Source organism: Alligator mississippiensis, chromosome 2 (assembly GCF_030867095.1).
Source record: "Alligator mississippiensis isolate rAllMis1 chromosome 2, rAllMis1, whole genome shotgun sequence".
NCBI lineage: Eukaryota > Metazoa > Chordata > Crocodylia > Alligatoridae > Alligator > Alligator mississippiensis.
In genome coordinates, this window is record NC_081825.1 from 17,678,147 (window position 1) to 17,702,035 (window position 23,889).

Below are 23,889 nucleotides of genomic sequence, written 5' to 3' on the forward strand. Positions count from 1 at the left end.
CATATAACACTGCTTAGCTTTAAGAAATACCACAAAAATTAAGAACACAATAATTACATATATCAGAAACAATGCTCCGAATGCGCTTCCTTCTCAAACAATGCTTTAAGAATTAGTATTACAAAAACAACTACAATTACAACTAAAAGTTACACTTGAATCAATACTATTATTTGCATAATATACTTACAATCCTAGAATTCCGAGAAGCCAAACACCTAAATATGGTTTCATTCCTCAGTAGTACAATTTAATGGGCTGGCCTCAGCAGTACGATTCAATGGGCTGGCCACAGCAGTACGGTTCAATGGGCTCGCCTCAGCAATACAATTCAATGGGCTGGCCTCAATACTGATAGGACTAAGTCCCCTTCTTTCAGTCCCTTTCGGGCGCTCTGCAGCTTCAGCGTGAACTAAGAGATTCGTGTTCACGGAGAGGGTGGTTCAGGTGATCAGTCTGATCCGGTCTACGCTTGCGATTCTTCCTTCATTGTTCTGCAAGTATAGTCACCTCCAATTTGGGAGAGTAAGTTACGGTTTTTATTGAGTGAGTTACCGTCCTGGGCCACTCCTACTCAAACCTGTCATTACCCCCAAATTTGGGCTCAGATCTTACTCAACAGATTCTTTTGCTTGGTAATCAGTTTCTTTCTTGAAAATTCTAATGACTTTGGGGAACTTCCATATCACTGCAAGTGACCTTTTCTTTCCAATCTTTTCGAAAAGGCCCTAGGGTTAGATCTCTCCGCACTCAGGATATTTGCTTTAAGGATCATTTTCAGGTTCTCTTTGTTAAAGACTTCTAAAGATAAAATTCAAGAGTTAAAACTTTAAGCAAAGTCTGGATCTTCTACACGTAGTCCAAAACAATGACCTAGATAAGGAGATAAATCTTATCTTCTTTCTGAAACTGGCTAATGGGCAACCATTACAAACATTCAAACTAGTTCATTCAATATGACACATTTGTCTTTGGAAGAAAGCAGAAAAAAATTATTTATATTAAATCAAGCAGGTTTTTTTCGTCTTTAATTCTCTAGTAATGTTAGCCTCTCATTGCTTTCCCCGAGATCACGTGGTTCAGGACCTCGTTCTGCTCCTCCAGGGTTAACTCTCACTCCTGGAAGAAGAGCAGGGCAGTGGCCTTAGCCCCGCGAACTACATTTCCCAGCGTGCTTCACGCAGCACCCCACCCCCTGGTTGCTTCCAGCATCCGGAACATCTTTATTGGTTGAGTGCTCGGCTGTCCCGCCCTTCTACCTTTCTCTGATTGGTCCATTCAGACAGGCATCACCACGGCCTTTCGCAGCTCCTGCCCTTTCATTGGCGAGAGCGGCGCCGTTGAAATTTGAAATCCGGCGGCGGCGCGCGGGGCTGAGGTGGAGGTAGAGGTGGACTGTGGGCTCGGGCACCCGGCCGGGCAGGGCCGCTCGGCAGGCAGGTAGGGCCGGGTCAGGGCTCGCATGCACGGGCAAGTTCCCCCTTGCACACGTGCTCTTGCACACTCGCACACAAAGCCACACGCACGCCCCCCCTTATTGTACACGCGCACGCAAGGACACGCACATTCCCCTGTCTTGCACACTCTTCCTCTTGCACACGGGCACACAAAGACACATGCACACTCGCCCTTGCATATGCACACACAAAGATACGCGAACCCCCCCTTGCACATGTACTCTTTCACTCTCCCTCGCAAGGACACACACACTTCTGCCTTTTGCACACTATCAACTCTATATGAACTATGCACAAGTCTGTCACAAAAGTGAATAAAGGGGTGGAGGAGGGCAGTGTGCCAGGGCTGTTTGTGGTGAGGAAGGGATGTCTCCCCCGTGAGATGCAGGGGGACGTTGCCTTCCTCTGTAGTGGGGCCTGCCTCGGGCAAGGGCCGGTCGAGATAACCCCTGGAGGTCCCGTCCAGCCCGACTTCTGTCTGACTTCTATGACTAATATTTTAATTAGCAAAATAATCTAAGGGTTCTCTCTAAATTGCATAAACTTTTCAAAACGGTTAAGCGTGCTGGATGTGATCCCATAGGTGCTGACTGCTGCTCGTCCTACCTGATTTCCACCCTTGGGCTAAGGACAGAAGTTACACGTGAACCAGTTTAAGTCATCAAAAACGGGTTTAAACCTCTAACGGAACAGAAGTTCAATGCACATCAACCCGTTTCAAAACGTCTGGAACTGGTTTAAGATAAACCGGGTTGAATGTAGTATCAGACTTAGCTGGTTTGGGTCAAACCAGTTTATGAAACTTCTGTCCCAGGCGCCTGAGATGTCCTTCTCAAATGCTGTAGTGTATTTGGTCACCATGTTGGCTTGAGACAAAAAGAAATGCAAAAAATCCAGAACTGTTGCTTCTGAGATGATGCCTTTTATTAAACCAACCGAGAAATTGCAAAAAAAAAATCTTTTTTTCAGCAAGCTTTTGGGCTCACATGCCCTTCATCAGGCTCAGGGAAAGTTAAAGATGGTAAAAAGTCCCCATCGGTAGGAAATCAACTTCATTTTTGCACAGGGGAGGCTGAAGCTAGAAATCTGTCCCTCTGGGTCCATGAGAGTGTCTTTGGGATGTGCTCTTTGTTGTGCAAATCACAACAAAGTAGAGGGGTATCAGACATGTCCCATGGGCCAGATAGCAATTTTCCCCAATTCTCACTTCAATGGGACATATCCCTACAGTGACAGCCACGGTGAGTGAGACCCCCAGCACAGCCCTGTGGCTCGTTCCTCCTCACCCAGTGGCAGCCAAGCACCGAGGATGTTGATCCCCTTCCTGCCAGGTCCCAGACCAGCAGGAGCAGGGGTCATGTGCCCTGGATCTGGCAAGGAGCGTGGGGATGGGGAAATGGCGCTGATCCAGCCCTTGGGGCCAGAAGAATTTGATATCCCTGTTGTAATACAATCCCGTGTGTCACTAATAACTGAATCCTTGCAGCAGGCCTTGCATTCATTGGGGATTTACAGACTGCCCGTTTGCCAAGGGTATCAGCGCTGCATTTGAAACCATGTTGGCTGTAGTTAGTTTTCTTTCCAAATACTAAGTTTTTCTATGCAAAATGTGATCTGAGTTGTATTGGACATCAAGAAATATTGTCAAAAACTCTGTGTTTCACTCGTGTTTCCAGGACCATCCCAGCTACAGGACCACTCCAATGCTACTTTGAGACTTTCTGTGGTGTTGTGCATGAGCCCTATGTCGCTCTCATTAGGTTTTAAGCATTAGTTAGGGTTTAGACTGCACATGACTAAAGGTCTAAACATTGGTCACAAAGGCAGACTAAGACTAAAATGTCAGCAATACTTGTATGCTGTTTGTTGCCCAGATAACTGGATTAGTAGTACTGGAGTACAATAATCCCATTCGTGTCTGCTGCAAACTCATTGCAAACCTTAAGCATTCAGGATTTGTGTGTGGCTTTGTCTGTTGTTTCCTAGACAGTCTCCTTCGTCTCAGGGCACCCATTGGAAAAGGCCAGCTCTTGGTTGTTACTTGTTTTTTGACTACAGAGAAATAATAGAGTCATTCTTTGGTTGTAAAGAAGTTGGAAAGACCACAACAGAAGAGAGTGCTTTTAATACTATGGGTTCCTATTTGAAATTTTAGACAAGGTTCTTTGGGTGAATTTATCTTGACTCGGGCTTGCACGCCGAGCAGTGATTACATTGTGTGGCACCCTTGAAAAGATCTCAAGGCAACCCAGGGTGCTGCAACATTGGCCTAAACTGTCAAACCTGAAGCGGGGTCTAGTATTTCAACTGGGCCTCTTCTAGCTTCAGATTGGGTGCATGCACTTGATCTGAAAAACTTGAGCTGACTGCCTGTTCAAGAGCATCACTAGAAAGCAATCCCAGACTGGTACTTGTACTTAACTATCCCGTGCTCAAACCCAACACAAATGGTGAAGTTTTGTATACATTGTACAGAAAGCTCAGTGATGGCTTTCACAGCCTTAGCTCTATCCCATTCTACACCCAATTATGCAGTAATATCACAAGTATAACAGGAGCATAATTGTATAAATAGACCATAGAATAGCACTTACAGCCATTATCTAATGTATGCAGGTAAGATCTTACTCAAATGTTGAATTAAAGTAATTTGCTATCTTCAGCGCTGCTGGAATTCCACTGACCATGTCTGTAATTCAGCTAGACTTCCTCTGGCAAATTGAAAGGCCAGTAGCAGTTAAACTGTTATTTTAATGATTCAAAATACAACAAAAGAGTCTAGCGAAGGGCTACAAAAATGGTTAGCAGGCTAGGGCACATGATTTATGAGGACAGGCTGAGGGAACTGGGCTTATTTAGTTTAGAGAAGAGAAGACACATACAGGGATTTGATTGCAGCCTTCAACTACCTGGAGGGCAGTTTTAAAAGAGGGTGGAGCTGGACTGTTCTCAGTGGTGGCAGATGACAGAAGTTGGAGAAAGGGAGGTTTAGGTTAGATATTAGGAAGAATTTTATCACTAGGAGGGTAGTAAAACACTGGAACAGCTTACCCAGAGAGGTGAGGGAATCTCTATCCTTGGAGGTTTTTAAGACCCAGCTAGACAAAGCCTTGGTTGGCCTGATCTAGTTGGGATGGTCCTGTTTTGAGCAGAGGTTGAACTAGATGATCACTTGAGGTCCCTTCCAACCCTAACTTTCTATGCTTTCTATATGTGACGGGCTAGTTGGCAGTGACCTAGCCCAGGGGTTTTGAAAGGGCAAAAGATGATTGGAGGACTTGGGATTCCCTTTCCTCACCAATCTGGTAATGATTTGGCCCAGGAGTTTTGAAGGGGTAAAAGATGATTGGAGGATTCGCTTTCCTCACCAGTCAGGCCCCAGAGACTCACCCTCCGTGTCCCCTGATTGGTCCCTTGGGTCACCTGAAGGGGGATAAAAGGGGCAGCGCAGCTGACTCAGGGGAGACTAGCCAGGGACCACAAGGAAGGAGATTCAAAGAGCTGGGCCAGTGGGGCGGGAGCAGTTGCCCCAGAAGAGCCTGAAGGAGCGAGACCTGCAGGCAGCAGTTGGACCCTCAGCAGCGCGGCGTGCAGCCAGCCGAGAGGCATCCTGCTGGGCTCCAGGATCATTTATGAGAGGCTGTGGCTAGCAGGAGAGGCTCCCCAGCTCCAGCAAAGATCTGAGCAGTGACCTGAGAGGTTCCCAGCCCTGCTTTCAGTTCCTCCAATAAGAGGTCTGGCAGCTTGTCCTGAGGCTGGGGCACCAGGAAGGTCAAGCCCCCAGCAGCTTAGAGCAGTACTAGCACTGGTGGCTGGGTGGGAGAGTTTCTGCCTACCACATGGGAGATCAGAGTTCAAGTCCTAGGTGGGGTGCCTTGGGGTGAGTGAGCTAACAGGGAGAAATTCTTCTTGCAGTAGAAAGGGGCCATTGTGTTTTCCCCCTTTCTCCCCCTCCAGGTACTTGGGCCCTATATTCCTTGTCATTTGACATTTTGTATTTTGTGCCTTGTATATTTTACCAACCAGTATTGTTTGTTCTGCTGTTTGTGTTTTACACTTTGGTTAACCCTGTTTTTTGTCAACTGGATGACTGTCTATGATTGTAAATGTCTAACCTTTGTTGAATCTTGCCCCCTCGGGGCATTGTAGTGTCCCCTATACCCCCTGGTTTATACTGGTTATGTTCCCAGTATTGTTCTCTCATTAAAAGGTATATGGTTAAGTCCCCATTGGTGGTCTGGCTCTGCTCTATAGGGGGAGGAGAGTCCCTACACCTCCTACAGCGCTTGTGCACCTGCTTTGATCCCTTCATTTGGAGAGGGGGTACCTCTTGGAGTACTGCCCGGGTTACATATAAAATACCAACTTTAATAAGCATTGTAACTTTGCCATCTAATATAATGACTGTACCTACTTGGTAATTATGCTAAAAAGCATTTTAGCAGAATGCTTACTAGGGAGATTTTTTTTGTCCCATGCCATTCCAATAGATCCAGCTCATGCTAGCCAAGAAATCTACCTCACTTGTTGCTGTCCCTGTAAATTTCTCATATCGGATCTATCCAAAATCTTCTAGATTTCACCATAGCGCCTCACTTTAGTCCAGCGATAAACAGTCTTGTAAAGACACAGTCGCTTGTAAAGGATGTCGTTTAAGGCTTGCTTTCTCTTTGCTCTAAAGTAGTTTCCTTCAGTCTTACCCTTGGTACAAGTTCTAGAAGTCAGTGTACTATAAATTATGACTTTTTTTTTAAACACTAATAAAACATTTCCATGGTAGAGGGATGTATATAGTAGGCTTCTTTTAAAAAGATAATACTGTATGGAAGTTCATTGCTTTTATCTGTTTCTTATGCCAAAATTATATTCAAAATAAGAGCATACAGTCATATGTGCCTAACTAGAATGAATCTTTTGGGATTAATAACTAGCATTACTCTAAGAAGTGAAAACCTGCATGTGTTCAGTACCACTTCCCTAAACTGATATTAAGGACTCTGCTCAATAGGAGTATCCAAGAGCTCTCTCTATTTTGCATGTGTATAAGCTCATAACATGAGTAGCATAGAGAAACTTTGCAGGCATTCTGCCCACTCACCATGGCTGTACTTAGTCATAATGTCATATGGCTGCTGGATGACTACGTAATGCTTTTTTTGTTGGGGGGAGAGGAGAAGGTTGGGAAGGAACTGCTATTACCATGTTGTGGTTTACAGGCTGGACAAACTGATCACAGGATTCTTGTTAATAGTGGAAGTATATTATGCACGGTGAATTCTCTTGAGAACTGTGAAAAGCAGAGGGGCTGTGGTAATTCAGTAATAATGACACCCTATAGTATACTGGAAAACAGCCTCACCTGGATTTTGAATGTTGGTAAAACTCAGTTTGATGGCTGTTCTACTTTTGCTTCACCAGCGTGTGGCTAGCTGGCTGTTTTAGAGTCCAACTATCTGGAAATGCAGCTGTCTGACCACACCCTCATTCACATGGCTTCCTAAATAGGTTTTTTTCCCCTACTCCTTAGAATGAGTCTGCAGAATTTAAATGTTGAAAACATCAGTGATGACCTAACAGCAGAAAGCGGTGCCTTCCTTTTCGCACCACCAGACCCTACGGGGAGACCTTCTATTCTTCGTCCATCACAGAAAGAAAATTTGCCACCGAAAAATGTTGCAAAATCTATGAAGGTACGTATGTGTGGTTACTCTGGCTTCTTTCTGTGATCTTACTTGCCTGCTGCGTGGTATCTTGGAGCTGCAGACTATTCAAATCTCTTTTTTTTTCTTTTGTCCTCAAAGGTAACTTTTCACACTCCTCTTCGGGATCCTCAGACTCACAGAATCCTAAGTCCTAACATGGCAGACAAACTCGAGACCACTCTCATTCTCAAGGACTGTGCAGGAGTTATAGGGGATCTTCACCTAGCTGCAATCAGCACTGTTGAGTGAGTAGTGCAGATTATCCCTGAAGTTATCTGGGGGTGATCAGTATGTGTAAAGGATGGCTGTCTCCCATTAGAAAGCTGCCTAAATCAACTCTCACATAACTTGTTCTAAATTGTCTAAGGGTAACCCCATGCTGTAGTTAAATGTAAGCAGAGGAGCTTCCACACTTGACATCAAGAGATGCTGGAAACAAATAACATGAAGCAACTCCTTTATAACATTCCAACTTCTGGGTTCAATTTCTAACAGCTAGTGATGCTAAATGAATCACTTGACCTCTCCCTGCCTCAGTTTACCTAGTGTGAAATAAATAATGCTTCCTTACTGCCATGGAAGTAGACAGAACGTTGTTTTTTTCTTAAGCATCTTGAGTTCACAAAGGCACCAAATGCAGACATGTAATAGAGTCATCCTTTGGTTGTAAAGAAGTTGGAAAGACCACAACAGAAGAGAGTGCTTTTAATACTATGGGTTCCTATTTGAAATCTCTGCATTTATCTTGAGTCATGCTTGCACACCTAGCAGTGATAACATTGTGTGGCACCCTTGAAAAGATCTCAAGGCAACCCAGGTTGCTGCAACACTGGCCTAAACTGTCAAACCTGAAGCAGGGTCTAGTATTTCAATTGGGCTTCTTCTAGCTTCAGATGGGGTGCATGCACTTGATCTGAAAAACCTGAGTTGACTGCCTGTTCAGGAGCATCTTTAGAAAGCAATTCCAGACTGGTACTTGTACTTAACTGTCCTTTGCTTTGCGTTTCTGTGGATATGCTTGGGGTTTTTGTTTGTTTGTTTTCCTTGGGGCTTTAAACACCCTTTAAACACTTACACTAAAGATTGTAATAGAAATGGGAATTTACAGCATTAGTCTGAAAGTTCTAGACCAGGGGTGTCAAACAGAGCACCCTTGAACTAGGGAATTTGGGAGCATGGCTCACAGAGGTCAGGATCCACCACAATCTTGGGGTCCTCTTGGACATGGCTTTTGGCAGCAGGAGGGAGAGTGAGGGCTGTGCTGACACAGCCCCTCTCACACTGAGGCTGCTTGCCCAGTGGATTCAATCTGGAAGTAGCCCGAAAGCCCAGACCAAATCTGGACCATGGGGTGTGATTTGATATCCCTGAAACCAAAAACAGTTCATCAGGTGGCTAGCAGAGGTTTGACTGTCCAAGGCTGATGAGCTTAAATTTTCCTTTCCATCATTCAGTTATTACTGTGCTCCTCAGGTTGCTTTCTTAACTTATTCATACACTGCATTAAGCTTATTTTGGGTGAGAGTGGCTGAGGTTCAAAACATTCTGGTAGGACAAAATGAGGAGATTATTAGTGCAGAACTGCATCTCCAGGACATTGCTAACTCCTGTTTCAGCAGTGCTCAGACTTCAACTCATATCCCTAGAAGGCCTGGTCATCTGGAGTTTAAAAGAAGATACTATACCGTGCAGTTAGAGGTGTGTGTGGAGTAGTAGTCTAACAAGGAAGGATGCTGAGGATGTAATTTGAGCTCGTGCTGCAGTGAAGAGAAGCCCTTTGGCTATGGGTTTTGTTTGTTTTTCAGTGCAGGAACGATCAAATCTTCAGTATCGCTCATGTATACAGTTATCTGAAAACAAAGATTGGTAGAAATGTATTGTCAAACTGAATGCAAAAGAACTGAACAATCTTTGAGCATCAGGAAAAGTTTTTTTAACCCATGTAGCCCCTCTGGGGTTGACGGCATTGTTTAGATTTAAATCTTCAGGTGTGAACGGTTATAACTAAGTCGTTACTTCTATGGCAGCTGAACTATTTATGCCCGACTTCTTAAAAGTGTGGATTTCAGACATCTGCCCTTTGGTCAATGAACTTTTTGTAGTAATAAGCAGCTACTGATTGTAGGGTACAGTCGTAAGCAAAGGCAAGTGTAACAGCAGTTCAGGAGAGATTGCCCTTGTACATGTTCTTTCTCCCTTCCCATTGCCAGAATGAGCCGTATATTACAGCACTGTATTAAATAGAGTGATTTATCCTAGAACTAAGAAAAGGGAGGTACTACAGAGTCATAAAATAAATAAATAATGCTCTATATTGCCTAGCTTTGTAGCAGGCATTTATTGGGTTAAATACTAAAGGAGGATGGGAGGGGCCTTAACTACTTAGACAAGTCTCCGGTCTGAACTCAAGGGAGAAGAGGCTTCCGAACAGGGTGAGGAGATGTTAGTGGACTCTATATCATTACTTTCAGTTGTTTCAAACTAGCATTTTAATGATCTTGTTCTTCTTTTGGTCATATACTTCTGTATATGATGCTTGAATGCCATACATAGAAATAATTATTCTTGCACCCCATTCAAAAGGGACACAACAATGGGAGGAAATCCTGTTTCAGGAAGTAATGTCTTAACTCTCTATAGTCTGAACTTAGGTTTGGAGAAACTCTTAACACGGAGAACATAATTTTAGAATTTGTAATGGGTACACAGAATGCTTCTGTGATGTTTGCTTTTTTAGAGAAGCCAGCCTTCTTGTCCAGTAATCTCAAAGTTTTTCTCCTTGCCTTCAACTTTGCTCTTCTGCTCTGTTATACTAAACTATTAAAATCCAGTCTTTGAAATTCAACCAAAGCACAATGATCAGACAAAGCAGAGCATGAATGAGTCATGTTATAATCAGACACAGTACACTAATGTTCACAACTCTACACTTTCTGTATGAATCATTTTCCAGGAAGGTGCACCACAAACTGCTGAAATACAGGAGTTTGTTAACACCAACTGGCTTGTAAGTACGGCAGTACCTATTAAGTCTATATGCAGGCTTATTTAAAAGTTTGTATTTGGTAGTGAATCCCCCAAAGGGGAAAAGATTTGCAGTAATTTGTACTTGCACAGAAACTGAGTATATGGATACTAACCAAATGCCCTTTTCAACCAGTCTTGCCAGTTTTTCCATAATGCAGTTATAGCAACAGACCATGTTGCCATGTGAGACAAAAGCAAAGAAATTTGCAAATTTGGAGCAATTTTTTAAAATGATGTCTTTAATATAACTATTATAGATTTTAATGTTGAGTTTTTCTGCTGCAGAAGTCAACAAGTAACTGAAGCTGAGGCAGGATCTACAAGAGCGGATACACAAATGCAAGAGAAGGCCAGTATTGCTCCTTATCCAGATGATGAAATGCCAGTGAAAAGTCAAGGTTCGTACAACATTGACTTCGATAACTTGGACAACATCAACCCATTCCAGAGTTCTGCTCAGTTGCAGAAGTCTCCAGAGAGCATTAAGTCTCCCATTCAAGTATCTACCAGCACTGAAAAAACCTGTGAGGAAAATGATAGCAATTCACCTTCACTGGATGATACAGTTTTTACTTCCTCACTAACTGCTTCTGTGCCAGAACCTTCAAGGCTAAATGAAGACACTACAAGCTGTATGGAAAAAGAGACAATTTCTCTGGTGTTGGGTAATGAGCCTAAGGTGATTCCTCATGACTCTGAGCTGGATACAAAGCCTGCTTCTAGTGCAGACAGCCAGACTGATCCTTCTGAGACATCAACGCAGCTAAAGAATATTCTACCACCTGCAGAAGTGTCCTACAACTTTGATCCAAACGGCACTGACATAATAAATCCTTTCGAAACTGGGAGTTCACAGCTTCAAATTTGTCCAGCAGCAGGAGGAACTTCAGCAAAAGAATCAAAACCTGTGGAAGAACCTAGTATTGGCAAGGCAGAATCCATCAAATTGGAATTTGATTTTGATAATGTGGTTAGTAAAAAGCCACCTCCTAAGAAACTAGGCAAGAAGTCTGGAATTAAACCTCCTCTCAAAAAAGTGGTGGGAATCAAAGGAAAAACATCAGAAAGCTCTGAAGCAAAAAGCCAAATTAAAACAGAAGAGGAAATTCCTGTTCCCAAAGCATCTTATACCTTTGACTGGGACAAGCTAGATGATCCCAACTTTAACCCTTTTGGAGGCGGTTCCAAAGTGTGTGGTTCACCCAAGTGCCCCAGCACAGAAAAAGCTGACCTGCCAGAGGAAGAGGATCATGACTTTCCTGAAAAAGAACTTCCTTCTGCAGAGCAGGACGACAGGTCAGGTGCTAGTGAGACGGCCGAGAAAAATGGGTCTGGAAGTCAGTAAGTAAATCTGCCTACTTGAACTCTATAGAACTGTCTTGTGTCCTCTTTTTTTTGGTGGGCAGGTGACTTTTTAAATATTTCAATTTAGTGTCCTAGGCAAGTAGCTAATAGCTGACTTATAATCCCTTGCTTTCACACTTGGTGCTGCTCTGAGGGTTGGTATCAATCTGCAGGTTCCTGAATTGCTAGACTTGACATCTTAACTCTTCTTTGTCATCAGTCAACTAAGTGAAAGGCAAAGGAGAAGGGAAGAAGATAGACAAGTGTCTCTGTTTGTTCTCCTTTTCCCGCTGCCTCTACTCCTCTGAAATAAAGTGTAAGGGGAAATGAAACAGATACTTATTACTTTTATCTCAACAGCAGGTTCTGAAGCTTAGCAGGCATTTACTAAATAGTGGTTGGTTTCTGCATCTTGTTATTAATGGATGGCTTTTCAGTTCTACAGTCCTAGGGGGAAAATCCTCAGTTGTCTCTTGTAACTAACTTTGCTTTCTAGGGATACAAGACAAGTGCTAGTCTGGGGGCAGGGGAGGGGAGTGGCAATTTAAGACCTTCTACAGCAACATTCTTTAAGTGTTGCTGTCCTGCAGCTTACAAATTGGGCAATGAATATGCTGCATGTACATGTTTTGCTTTCCCCATCAACTCTTGCTTTAATTCCTTAAAATTTCCTTTGCCACAATAACATCGGGGGAATATGCCTGCAAGCCATGGGTTGGGAGCCACTGAATTATGTGTAGGCCCCACAGATTTTGCTTCTGAATACTTTTGTTAGTATAAACGTTCGCCATAGATCTAGAATCAGACAGTAAGAAGGAGATGCAAGCTTTTCTCTGCCCCAGTTCATTTTAGGGTGGAAGACAGTTTTAATTACTCAAATGCCAGCAGCTTTACTGCTGGACACATTGGAAACAACTAGCTGCTTGTAAAGTGTAGAAACTCTTTCTGGATATATTTATTTGACAGAAATGAATCTGTTTGCTATTCCGGGCTCAATCCTCCAGGGATTTCTTAACTCTTCAGTTGATAAATTCACATAACCACCAAACACCTCCCATAAGGAGGCTTTAGGGACCATTTCTATAACATGGTCCAGTGTTAGTAGCCAAGTTTTCCAATTTCTGGAGTGGTAAAGGGAGGGAAGGGATGGAGGGGGTAGAAAAGTTCCCATAAGGGTTCAGTTGCTGGGGGGGGAATCTAATGTACCGAACTGCTGAGGAAAGTGGAATGACAGGCCATTCTATGGTGCCTTTATGTATTTCAGGTTTGGCAGAAAGGATTGGAGGTATAAATTTACTGTGTCTTAACTGCAGACCATATTTTAAACATCAAGTTTTTCATTTGACCAGGGTAATGTTGCTAGTGATGACCTAGTGCAGTCTCAGACAAGGTTTCTGTGCTGAAGTGATACCTGGGGCTACGCAAATCCTAGATGTGAGTGAGTCGGCTGTGGTTGATTTTATCCATTTGTCTGTCTCTTTAGGGAAGCTATTAAGCAGATTATAGCTGAAGACAAGCCTATGATTCAAGCGGAAGTAGATTCCTCAGGAGAACTAGCTGTGGTAATGTATAAACTCAAGATTAGCCAGGTCTTGGTTAAAACTGTATGCTGTTAAATAGAAAACTGCTCTGTTTTTCAGTGAAATTCTTATTCCCCTTCCTCTCCTCCTTCCTCCCCTATATGGTATGCTATATGTATGCCATATAGTTTTCACAGGCTGAGATTTCAGAAGCCTAGATACTTGTTTTTCCTGAAATGTAATGAACAGTCTCCTCTTTGAAAAGAGGGATTGGACTCTCTAATTGTACTACATTGTGAATAAAGTGACCAAATTGATGTTGTGGAACATCTCTTCGACCAGGATTATAAAGTATGCAGCCCTGAAAATTTTAAATTGAGGACAGGATCTTGGATATATCATTCTTATCTGTAATGAGGATTTACATATACTGTGTTGAACTGCAACCTGGGGCCACTAGAAGTCTTTTGTCCTGATGGACTCTGGGGTCTATTTTGGTAACAAACCAACCTGACCAGTACTTCTGTGCTTAAGGGTGATTATGGAACACTCAGAGGGTCATTAGATCTAAAAAGTCTCTCTCCCTCTTCCTGAAGGAAAAAACAAGTACAAGCCCGCTGAATAGCTCACCAGTTGATGTCCCTGCTGCTTTAACCGGTAATGGAAAATCCTTGGTAGCTGATGAAGAACTTGAACCCAGTAGCACGACAACTGAAATAGCAGTAGACTTAAATGACCAGGTTGCTGGCACTGAAGCTGAAGAGTTCTTCAGACCTTCTTCAGAAGGTAAGAGCTGTTTCTCCTTAATTGCCGAGACAAACTTAGAGGCATGTTTCCATTTATTACAGGAACATGTTTGGTTACTAATTTGAATTCTCTACATCTTATCCTGTTTGTTTTTAAAGTGACAGTCCTTTAAATTCTAACATATGATCTAACAGATGTTTACAGGGAGGAAAAAGTGCTCTCGAACTGTACTGTACATTGGAAAACCTGCTTCATGGTCTGTTTCCATGAACAGTTAGTAAGAAGCTTCCTTCATTCCCTTGTTCCATACAGTAGCTTTCTTTGCTTTTTTTAAAAAGGTTGTCGTGGCAGCTGGGGTAGGGTGGAGGCAAATGACTACAAAGCCACAGTAATTACATGGTGGGTACTAGAAGAAGGTGAAGTACCCAAAACTAGTTTGTTTTTGGAAAAGATTGGATTTGAAGCCAACTGTGTGCAAACAGCAATCCCACAACTCCTTCTTCCTAACTTCTAGCCCTTTTGCTTCTGTTCTTTTCAATACTATCCATTAACCGAAACAAAATGTCCGTAGAACAGTTCCCTAAAAGGGCTCTGTGGAGGCTTCTAAAAGCTGCGCTCAAGAAATGAGAAGCACAGTGCACACATCTTCGCAGTATGTTACAGACAGGGAAGATGGCTCACTTTTAATTGAGGTCCCTGACCTCAGCAGTGACCCTGCATTGATGTAGACTTAAATAACCAGAATTAAATTTAGATATAGTCCAAGCAATACCATCTGTGGAGTGACAGTCCTTTTTTTTTTTTTTTTTTTTAAATGGGTTTCATTGGCAGGTTGCAGCATTAGAAAAGCACGTGTGTTCATATCCAATTAATAAAAGCACTTAATATTCTTAGGGCTATTCAAATGCAGACACAGCTATAGTGATGCAGATGCAGTTTTTCTGCCCTTTCTTATTTAATACAGACTGGGTATGGGACTGCAATTAGAAAACACTTAAATATACTGCACAGTGCTCAAAAGATCACGTTTAGTTACAGTCTAGATGGGTGCCTGTTACTTTTTTTGTAACTGTGTGAACAAATGAGAACTGTTTTCAGTCACTAAAACATCTTAATACCAAAGTGAAGCTGGTATATTGGAAAATGACTACGCTAACTTGACGTAGCATCTGGCTGCTTATCATTTAACTATGTCAGCTTGCAATATGCTAAAAATTACATTTGTACAAGAGCAGTGTCCACTTGAGCATGCTTCACAGCTTAAAATAGGCTAACTGTAACTTTTCAAATGAACATAAAAGTTCCTGAATAACTATAGGCAGATAGCAAGCTTAATAACTATTCTCCACCTATTTGGGTTGGTCTAATAAAAGATATCAGATTCACCCAAGAAACCTTGTCTGCCTATGTCCTTAGACCAACACGGCTACAACCTACACCCCTTGAATAACTACATACATTTGACAGTAGAGGAAGGGGTTTTTTTCCTGTTTTTTTCCCTAACCAGGCTGAAACTCGGTTGTCTTTCTGCTACAACATAACCTCTTTAACAGGAACCGATGGACATGGATTTTATCATCGTTTCCTTTTGGTGTAATTTATGAAGCTTTGTTGATAGTGTGCATAACAACAGTATTGCAATGTTTATATCTTCACTGTATTAGTAATTTCCTTTTTAAATTCCTAGTTTTAGGAGCAGGCATAGAAATAGACTACCTGGAACAGTTTGGAACTTCCTCTGTAAGTATGGTGCTTAAACTGTTGGGCTTCCTGAGTTGGGAGGGAGGGACAGGGAGACAATAATAATGTCTGTCAAACCTGAGATGTCTTGCAAACGCTTCAGGTTTCAGTTGTCATAGTTTTAGGTGCTATTCTAATAATTTGTCTGGTTTCTTGGTCTGTCCCTTGTTATATGCAGGGCTTTGGAACATTTCTTATAGGCTAGGCCTTCCACACTACTAGACTCAGTCTGCCTGAAACATGGAGTCCTCATCTGCCTCACTCCACATGCAAAATCCAGCAGCTGCAAGCTGGAAATGACCATGCACTAGCAGTGATGAGATGGACAAATGTCTGTTTTAATGCATACTTGCTGGGAGCACCTTATTCTAGAAAAAAATTGTCAGTGTGTTTGGGGCAAATTTCAATAAAGCGAAACTTCCTGTAAACTGGAAACCCCACTCTGTAAGCAAACTCCAGAGAACCCTTTCCTACCAGGCTACAAATTTGAATCTGATCCAGCCAGTAGTAGACATGAACATACCATCTAATTGCTATGCTGAGGCAGTGGGTTAAGATGAGTCCTTCTGGTAATCCTACCATGATGGCTGTCATTGTTGGCAGTTAGTCAAGGCTGAGGTTGTCACAGGAATGCAAATAGAACTAACTTTTCCATTTCATGTTGCAGACCAGTGATAAGGTGGTAGCAGAACATTTGTGTAAGGTTGCTCTTACACAAGAGAGAGCCAGAGGACTTTGAGTTCTGTGGTGGCTGACCTATCTCACTATTTCTTTGCAGTTCAAAGAGTCTGCTTTGAGGAAACAGTCACTGTATTTGAAATTTGACCCCCTGCTAAGAGACAGCCCCAAAAAGTTGGTTCCTGGTACCAGTGAAACAAACATATTAAATGCACCACTTCAGAGTGGGTATGTATAGACTAAACCTAAGTAAATTGCCTAAACTCTGTTCTGAGTTTTCTGTTGTCTCTTTTTTTTAAATTGTCTGTCTACTTGTTTCAGGTCTATTGTTGAACTAAGTGAACTTCCTGGGGAAACCATAAAGCCTGCATTTGAATCTTTTCAAAATGAAGAGAAACCTAAAGGACTGGATCTTCTGGGAACTTTCACAGCTCCAGTAAGAACATCTGAAGCATTTGAAGCTGCTTGTTTGGGTTTCTGGAGGGACATCTGCAGTGGGAGAATTAGACAGTTTATCAACCTCTTGTCTATTCTGCATTTTTGGACTGCTGTGGGTCACAGTATTTTCAACTGTAATACCAGCACCTTCAAACCAGATGTGCATGGGTACAGTTGGTGGATAGTGAGACTAACAGACTAGTAGTGTCAAGAGATGTCAGATAGCTTAGTACACCTCTGCCTCTGAGCTGTAAAACTACATAGACCTATTCAGTCTTCAGGTACTGATTTCTTTTACAAATGTTCATAAGAATCTAGGAGTGTGAATCTCTGCATGGACATCAGATGAAAGTAGTATGCTTACAAACAACAAGCAATCATACCTTGAATGCTGCTTCAATATTTGGTAATCAAGTCATTAACATTTAGGTGCAGCATTAAGTGAATGTAATTGTCGATGTCAAAACAGTTCAAAGGAAACCTTATTTAGAGACATTGCGATGTTAGATGGTGGTATTGTTAGACTGCCACTTCTGTATGATGAACAGCTTCAGCTTTGGCAAATACAATCACATGCTCAAGATCTGTGTTTTCCACCCCTTTTGGAATCCTATTGCAAACTGGCTTAGTTTTCAATTTACCTGTTGTCTTTCAGATCCTAAAGGTAGCATAGGTTCCCATTTTAGTAGTAACTGTTTTTGGGGGGGAGGGGCAGAACCTCTACTTCTAAAATAAAGTCTATGTCCTCTGTGCCAAATGCTACCTTTTATATTTAATCACATTTGTAAGAGTTCAGATTAGTGTACATCTACTTTGTTCTTGCACTATATTCAGTTTGCCAAGGGTAGCTGCTATGTGCGAGTAGACAAAGACCAAGATGAGCATATTTTACCATAGCAGTTCTGCAACGTAATTGCTAGACTAGAAAAATGATTAACCAAAGTTGGACAAATAGATTTTTCTTTTTTTTCTTTTTTTTTTTTTTTAAATTACTTTTAAGTTAAGTTGGTATCTCTAAAAATCTGAATGAACTATAGGAAGTAGCTGTATTAGTCACTTAAACTCTTTTTTCCTCTCTTTATGCAGGATACAGTTCTTCTAACTCTAGATATCCCAGACAGTAATGTTTCACAACTTGCTCCTTTTGCTGCACCTGCAAACACTCCAGTTGATGCTATTATAGATGTGCTGAAATATAGCCAAAAAGACCTGGATGCAGCAGTTGAAGTGGTTAAACAAGAGGTATGGCATTCTTAAATAGGGAATAAGCACTTGGTACCACGGCTGTCTGTTACAGAGAATAAAACCCTATTCCACTTAAGCTCTGAAGAATAGTAGATCCACTCCCAATATCTGAGCACTTACTCTTGGAACACAGAATGAATTATTTGATGACTTGTAAGAGAACTTGTTGGTTAACTCTAATTTAAAAGGAGAATTTTAATAAATAAGAACTTGTCACACCTCCCTTGCCTCCTTAATGTTCTCTACTCAAGCATTATTTAGCTGCACACACTGGCCAAGATACAGATATATCTGATACAGGCCAGCTGCCTACAAAGACATACTTACACACTTGGTTGTGTAAAAGAAACTCTCAGGTCTACATTTTTTTACTGCCTTTCCTGTTCATTGGATTCTCCCCTGGCTCTTGTAATGAGTGAGTGAGTGCATCTGGACTTTCTCTTCCCTTCATTGACACACTACCTATTTTTGGCTGCCCTCACCCCCTATTATTTGCTTCATGAGGATCTTGCTCCACCATCATCTTCTAATATGGGACAAGGAACAATGACCTGACATAAGAAAGATCTAGGCTATATACTCAGGAAATGTTCCACTTCTAAGGAATCTTTACTTGGAAGCAAGTAAGAGTGAATGTGCTTTTGGCAAATCCTGTGGTTGCACTAGGTTGGGTAAAACTGAACCCTGTGTTTTTTATAGCTAGGCCAGATGGTCTCTTGGCCCAAGAAAGTTCTTGGTAAAGTTTTTGCCCTTTTAAGGAAGCCTAGTCCTGATTGTTTCAAAGGGACCAAGTCAGTCTGATAAATGTTGCCTTCTGTCAAGATCTGTCAATTTTATCTTTCATTTCTGTTTCAAAGGTCTTACGTTTGTATTGATTCCTGTAAATGAAACCAAAGACTGTTTTATTTTAGGTTCTCGAAAAGCAGATGGAAATTCTCGAGTGGAAGAAGAAACATAACATACTCCACATGGAATACCTAGAAATGGGGTAAGTGCCTGCTAATAGTCCAGCTTGGTTTATTTCCTTCAGTTGAATTTTTTTTTCTCATTTTATTCTCAACATTCTTTTTTAGAAAAATTGTTGCAGAGTTTGAAGGCACAATAACTCAAATGCTGGGTAAGTACACTTCTTACCTATCATTGACAGAGAGAGACCCTGGTTTCTACATAAGAGACCATTAAAATACTATTTTTAGGTGTTTGTTTTTAAGTTATAAGGTTTCCTTATTGTAAACTGCCCTGAGCTTTTGTTGGGAGAGGTGGTATATAAATTGAATAAATTAATCCATGCAGTTTTACACTCGAATAAATTAGTAAATGCCTTGGTTATAGACGTACCTGGTTCCACTGTCTAACATACTTTGTGAGCAAATAAAGGTTGGCTTCCTCCTAATCTGCCTGTCCTCTCAATCTGGCCCTTGACTCCTTTGTTGCCTGAACAGGGACATTCTGCTTGTATGTTAATTTTTATTAAAGAGGATGAGAAGAAATTGAAGGACAACCTTCCTGTATTTCTGTTTCAGAGGATGCTCAAAAGCAGAAAGAGATTTCAAGGAAAGAAATCCAGAAGGTGCTGGAGGAGAAACAGCAAGTTGTGTGTGACCTGAACTCCATGGAGAAATCTTTCTCTGATCTCTTCAAGCGATTTGAAAAACAGAAAGAGGCACTGGAAGGTTATCACAAAGTAAGATGATGATAAGATACGGGTACGGTAATTGCAAGAAAGTGAGACTAGGTCTCTGTCTAGGCCTAGCCTGGGAAAAATGGCAGAATTCTAAAATACCTTGGAGAGTCAGGCTTTTAAAGCTGTGAATGTTAGGTAGTTGTTACTAATTGTGGGGAAGCCTAGCTAACATCTCTGAAAGATCTCCAACATTAGCTGTGACGTGGTTTCATAGTTTCATAGTTGGTAGGGTCGGAAGGGACCTAAAGCAGATCATCAAGTCCAACCCCCTGCCATGGGCAGGAAAGGATGCTGGGGTCAGACAACCCAGGTAGGCGATTGTCTAGCCTCCTTTTGAAGACCCCCAGGGTAGGGGTGAGCACCACTTCCCTTGGAAATTTGGTTTCAGATCCTAGCCACTGACTGTGAAGTGCCTCCTGATATCTAGCCTGAATCTAGTCTCCATCAACTTATGGCCATTATTCCTCATTACTCCCGGTAGTGCTTGGGGGAGCAGGGACTCTCTCATTGCCTGCTGGTCCCCCTTGGTAAGTTTATAGATGGCCACCAGATCCCCTCTCAGCCTTCTTTTTGTGGAGGCTTAACAGGTTCAGGTCTCATAGCTTCTCCTCATAGGCCCTACCCTGCTTCCCCTTGATCATGCAAGTGGCCCTCCTCTGGACCCTCTCGACGCTATCCACATCCCTTTAAAGTAACTTTTATTGTACTTTGCAATTGGAAGTACTCCATACTTCATGTCTGGTTGCTTGTTTTAAAATTTGTATCAGAATGACTAGTGGAAGTTGTCTCCTTAATCAGTGTGGCTTGGGCAGAAATTAGTGCACAGGATGTCCTCTTACTGGATTATATTGGCTTCAGGTTCAAGTGAGCTGTCTATTCCAAAGCATTTGAAAGACTGACTTGATGCCAGTATTCCTAGTGTACAATATTGGTTCAAAACTTGCATATCTTTGCCTGTTTCCTCTAATTCAAACTTGAAACTGGCTTGGTCATTTAGGGGTGAATCCAAGGAAGGACTTCTTTCTGCCTATTTACTTGTATTTCTGTAGCAGTGTTTATCAGTATCCATCCAGGAATTGGGGTGGTTCTTCATTCACTGCTAAAAGGGGATGTGGGAGGCCTGGTGACTTTGTATAGGGATCTCTGCTAGGTTCTGTGTCTTGGATAATGGAGCACTTACTTGTCTCTCCTCCCCAACCTTCCTGTCTTGATTTAGTAGCTTCTGCAGCACTGCAGTATTTAATGCTTGTAGTAAAAAATAAGATTCATTAGCCTGAATTTCTTGTGGGCTTGCATGCTTCCTGGGAGAGCCTGGATCTAGCTACTCTCCAACTCCTGTATTGATATAAGGAAATTAAAACTGTACAGGGACACCTGTATTTTGTCATTACCTTCCTAAAGAAACAAGCTTTCATGAAACTGGTTTTGAGATGCTGGCAATGAAGAATAAGTCCAAAAACAAGAAAACTCATTCCCTATTGCTACCACTAACCAATATGTGATCAAGCAAGGGATTTTAATACCTGGTTTTAAATATCTGTGACATGAAGGGTCCTCATAGAGGTAGAATAACTGCAAATGCATACCTCACACTTTGAAGCTATGTACCAGTGTCTAAGAAGCTATTAACTGAACTTTTATTGGATTAGAATGAAGAGGCTCTGAAAAAATGTGCCGAAGATTACCTTGCAAGGATTAAAAAAGAAGAGCAGAGATATCAAGCACTGAAGAAACATGCTGAAGAAAAGCTATGCCAGTGAGTATGGAATCATAAGGCAATATGAGAGAACTCAGGGTTTATTTACCGTATGCATATATCAGTGAAATTATAGTAATTTAACCACAAAACACTGCCAATCCCAATTTTTTATTTGTTGTTTCCATTGTAACAAATATCTGTTACCTGTATTCCGGTTACGTTGATGAAATGCTTAACTGCATAGGAATGCTTTAATTCTGCTGTGTACTTCACAAATTATACTCCGTTTAACTGTATAATTGATTAAACTGCCTGTTATAAATCTTCTAAAGCAGCCTTGAAATTAGTAACTTCTGTCACTTTTAAGGCTGCTATTAGAGACCTAAAGTGCTCTCAAGCAAGGTAACTAGGTTAATGAGGTAGGGAGAAGAGAGTCCAGGTGTACCTCCAGTTTACATGCATTGTGTATACTGTTTGAATAAGTGCATATTCTACATAAAGGCTATAGTCTTTTCTTCAGACCTGAGATATGCACTTAAACAGCGTGATATAGAGGATGAATCTGTCTCTACTGAAATAAATGTCTGCCAGGGTTATGATTTCACACTCTAGTTCCCAGAAGTTAAACTATTTTTAAAGTCCAAAAAACAGATTTAACCTTATTTTAGCAGTTTTGCAAATTAGTTTGAAGTCTCATTTTAAACCCCAGTTGCTTTCATTCCAGAGCAAATGAAGAGATTGCCCAGGTACGAAGCAAAGCCAAATCGGAGACATTAGCACTGCAAGCCAGTTTGCGCAAAGAACAAATGAGGGTCCAGTCTTTAGAGAGAAGCCTCGAACAAAAGGTTAGTTTAAGTATTTTGCTATATAAATACGGAATTGCAGATTAATTTCCTTAGCAGTAGCAGTGCTAAAAATGGACAGGGGTGACAGCAGGCCACAAACTCAATGCGAGTCAGCAATATGATACCATTTAAAAAAAATTGTATCAATGGAAGTGTTGTGTGCAACATATTGTAAGTGCTGATACCACTCAGCTGGTATAACAGCATGTATTTTGGGTACAAAGAAACTAGAAACAGTCCAAAAGAAGGCAGTGAAGAAATCCTATTTTCCCATCCCAGAAGCAGGACCAAAATGTATGGGTTTAAATTGCAGCAAAACATCTAGATTGAATCTCAGGGGGAAACTTCCTAACTTGCCTTGAATAACAAATATGAATTTAATTTATCAGTTTTAATATATTGTCAAAGTAATAGAATCAGCTTCCTAAATGGGCACCTGTAAACCATGAACAGTAATGTTTATTGATTAGTCTTTTTCTTTCCTTAATAGCTTTGTACAATAAATGTATTACTTTGTGACTGTAGGATTTTATCCTTGTATGTAAGTCATGTTGTCTTATCAGTCTGGCTCATTAAGGGATTCTTTAATTGTTCATATAAAGACTTTCCCTGTCATGAGGCAGTAGAAGCAGTGCTTGGCATTAGTTTTCCTCTTTATAATAGCCCTGTAATAAGAGTTAAGTGCAGAGTTGCAACTTTTTTTTTTTTGTGATACTACCAATTCAAAGGCATTTCTTTTCTTTTGGAGAGAAGTCCCATACTCAGCCCATCTTCCCCAAATTAACTTCTAAAGTGTGCAGCCTCTTCCCATTTATGGCTACAAGTACTAGCTAGAGGTACTACAGAGTAGCAGACGAGGCAGAGCAGAGTGGTGGATTGGGCAGGGGAAGAAAATTGGAGTGGTCCTTGGGGAGGGAGGGGTGAAGCTTAATTTGTGGTGCCCCATGCCGAAAAGGTTTGCCCCCACTGCTCTAACGATTCAACATTGCTCCTACTGCAGTTACTGAAATAGGTCTGCTGGTTGGGGAACTTTTCAAAAATAAGCAGCAGAGAGAGGAATTTGGAAGTAGTAGCAGAGACTTTCCAAGTATGCCGTCCTGCCCAGAAAGACTAGAATATACATTTCAGACATTGCCTCGAGGTTAAAGAAATATGTTCACTTGTTCACTTCAAAATGTGAAGAAACCTAAAGAAGTTTTTCGTGAGGAAGCCCTGTTCTAATAGAACATCTCTTCAAGGTAGTGCCAACTGATTTCTGACTCTGGTGACTGCAGTCACATGTTTTAGGAGGTCATGACTCATTAACTTTTTTTTTGTCTTTTACCAGGTGAAAGAAAATGAGGAGCTAACAAAAATCTGTGATGACTTGATTTTAAAGATGGAAAGACTTGAATAGCTGAACTGTTTTTTGTACATATGTCTAGTCACTTTCAGGTTCCCTTTTCTGTCTTCTTTCTTTGTATGTTCAGTGATTTTTTTTTTTTTAATTGTGTGTAGAAAATAAATAAACAGTTCTCACTTGCATTTGTTCCTTCCTTAGTTTTTATAAGGATTAAGCAGGGTTTAGGCCAGTGGTTTTCAACCTTTTTAGACTCAAAATAGCCCTCCATAACTTCTGTGAATTGAGTGACATGCCATTTCAAAAACTAATTCACGTATTACAGTGCTTAAATCCTTGCAGAAGGGCCTGGCAGTGGGGATGTGGGATCATCCAGGCAGGGACAAGCCTGAGCTTCTGTTTATCTCCTAAAACCTACTTACTC

The 23,889-nt window shown here is 41.5% G+C and overlaps 1 protein-coding gene across 2 annotated transcripts; it reads left to right on the plus strand.

Annotated features, from left to right (window-relative positions):
• The first annotated feature begins 1,337 nt into the window (after positions 1–1,337).
• TACC3 (transforming acidic coiled-coil containing protein 3) lies at positions 1,338–23,650 on the plus strand. 2 transcript variants are annotated; one of them, XM_019478678.2, is made up of 16 exons: positions 1,338–1,440; positions 6,985–7,147; positions 7,259–7,404; positions 10,472–11,527; positions 13,014–13,092; positions 13,647–13,836; positions 15,485–15,537; positions 16,316–16,443; positions 16,537–16,651; positions 17,740–17,895; positions 18,810–18,886; positions 18,972–19,015; positions 19,422–19,582; positions 21,232–21,338; positions 22,006–22,126; positions 23,454–23,650. In XM_019478678.2, exons 2-16 carry the CDS (start codon positions 6,986–6,988, stop codon positions 23,520–23,522), a joined length of 2,664 nt encoding a protein of 887 aa, XP_019334223.1. In that variant the 5' UTR covers positions 1,338–1,440; position 6,985; the 3' UTR covers positions 23,523–23,650. The 2 variants fall into 2 exon arrangements, with proteins under 2 accessions (XP_019334223.1, XP_019334228.1); XM_019478683.2 differs by lacking the exons at positions 1,338–1,440; positions 6,985–7,147; positions 7,259–7,404 and adding an exon at positions 9,527–9,591.
• Positions 23,651–23,889: the final 239 nt, after the last annotated feature.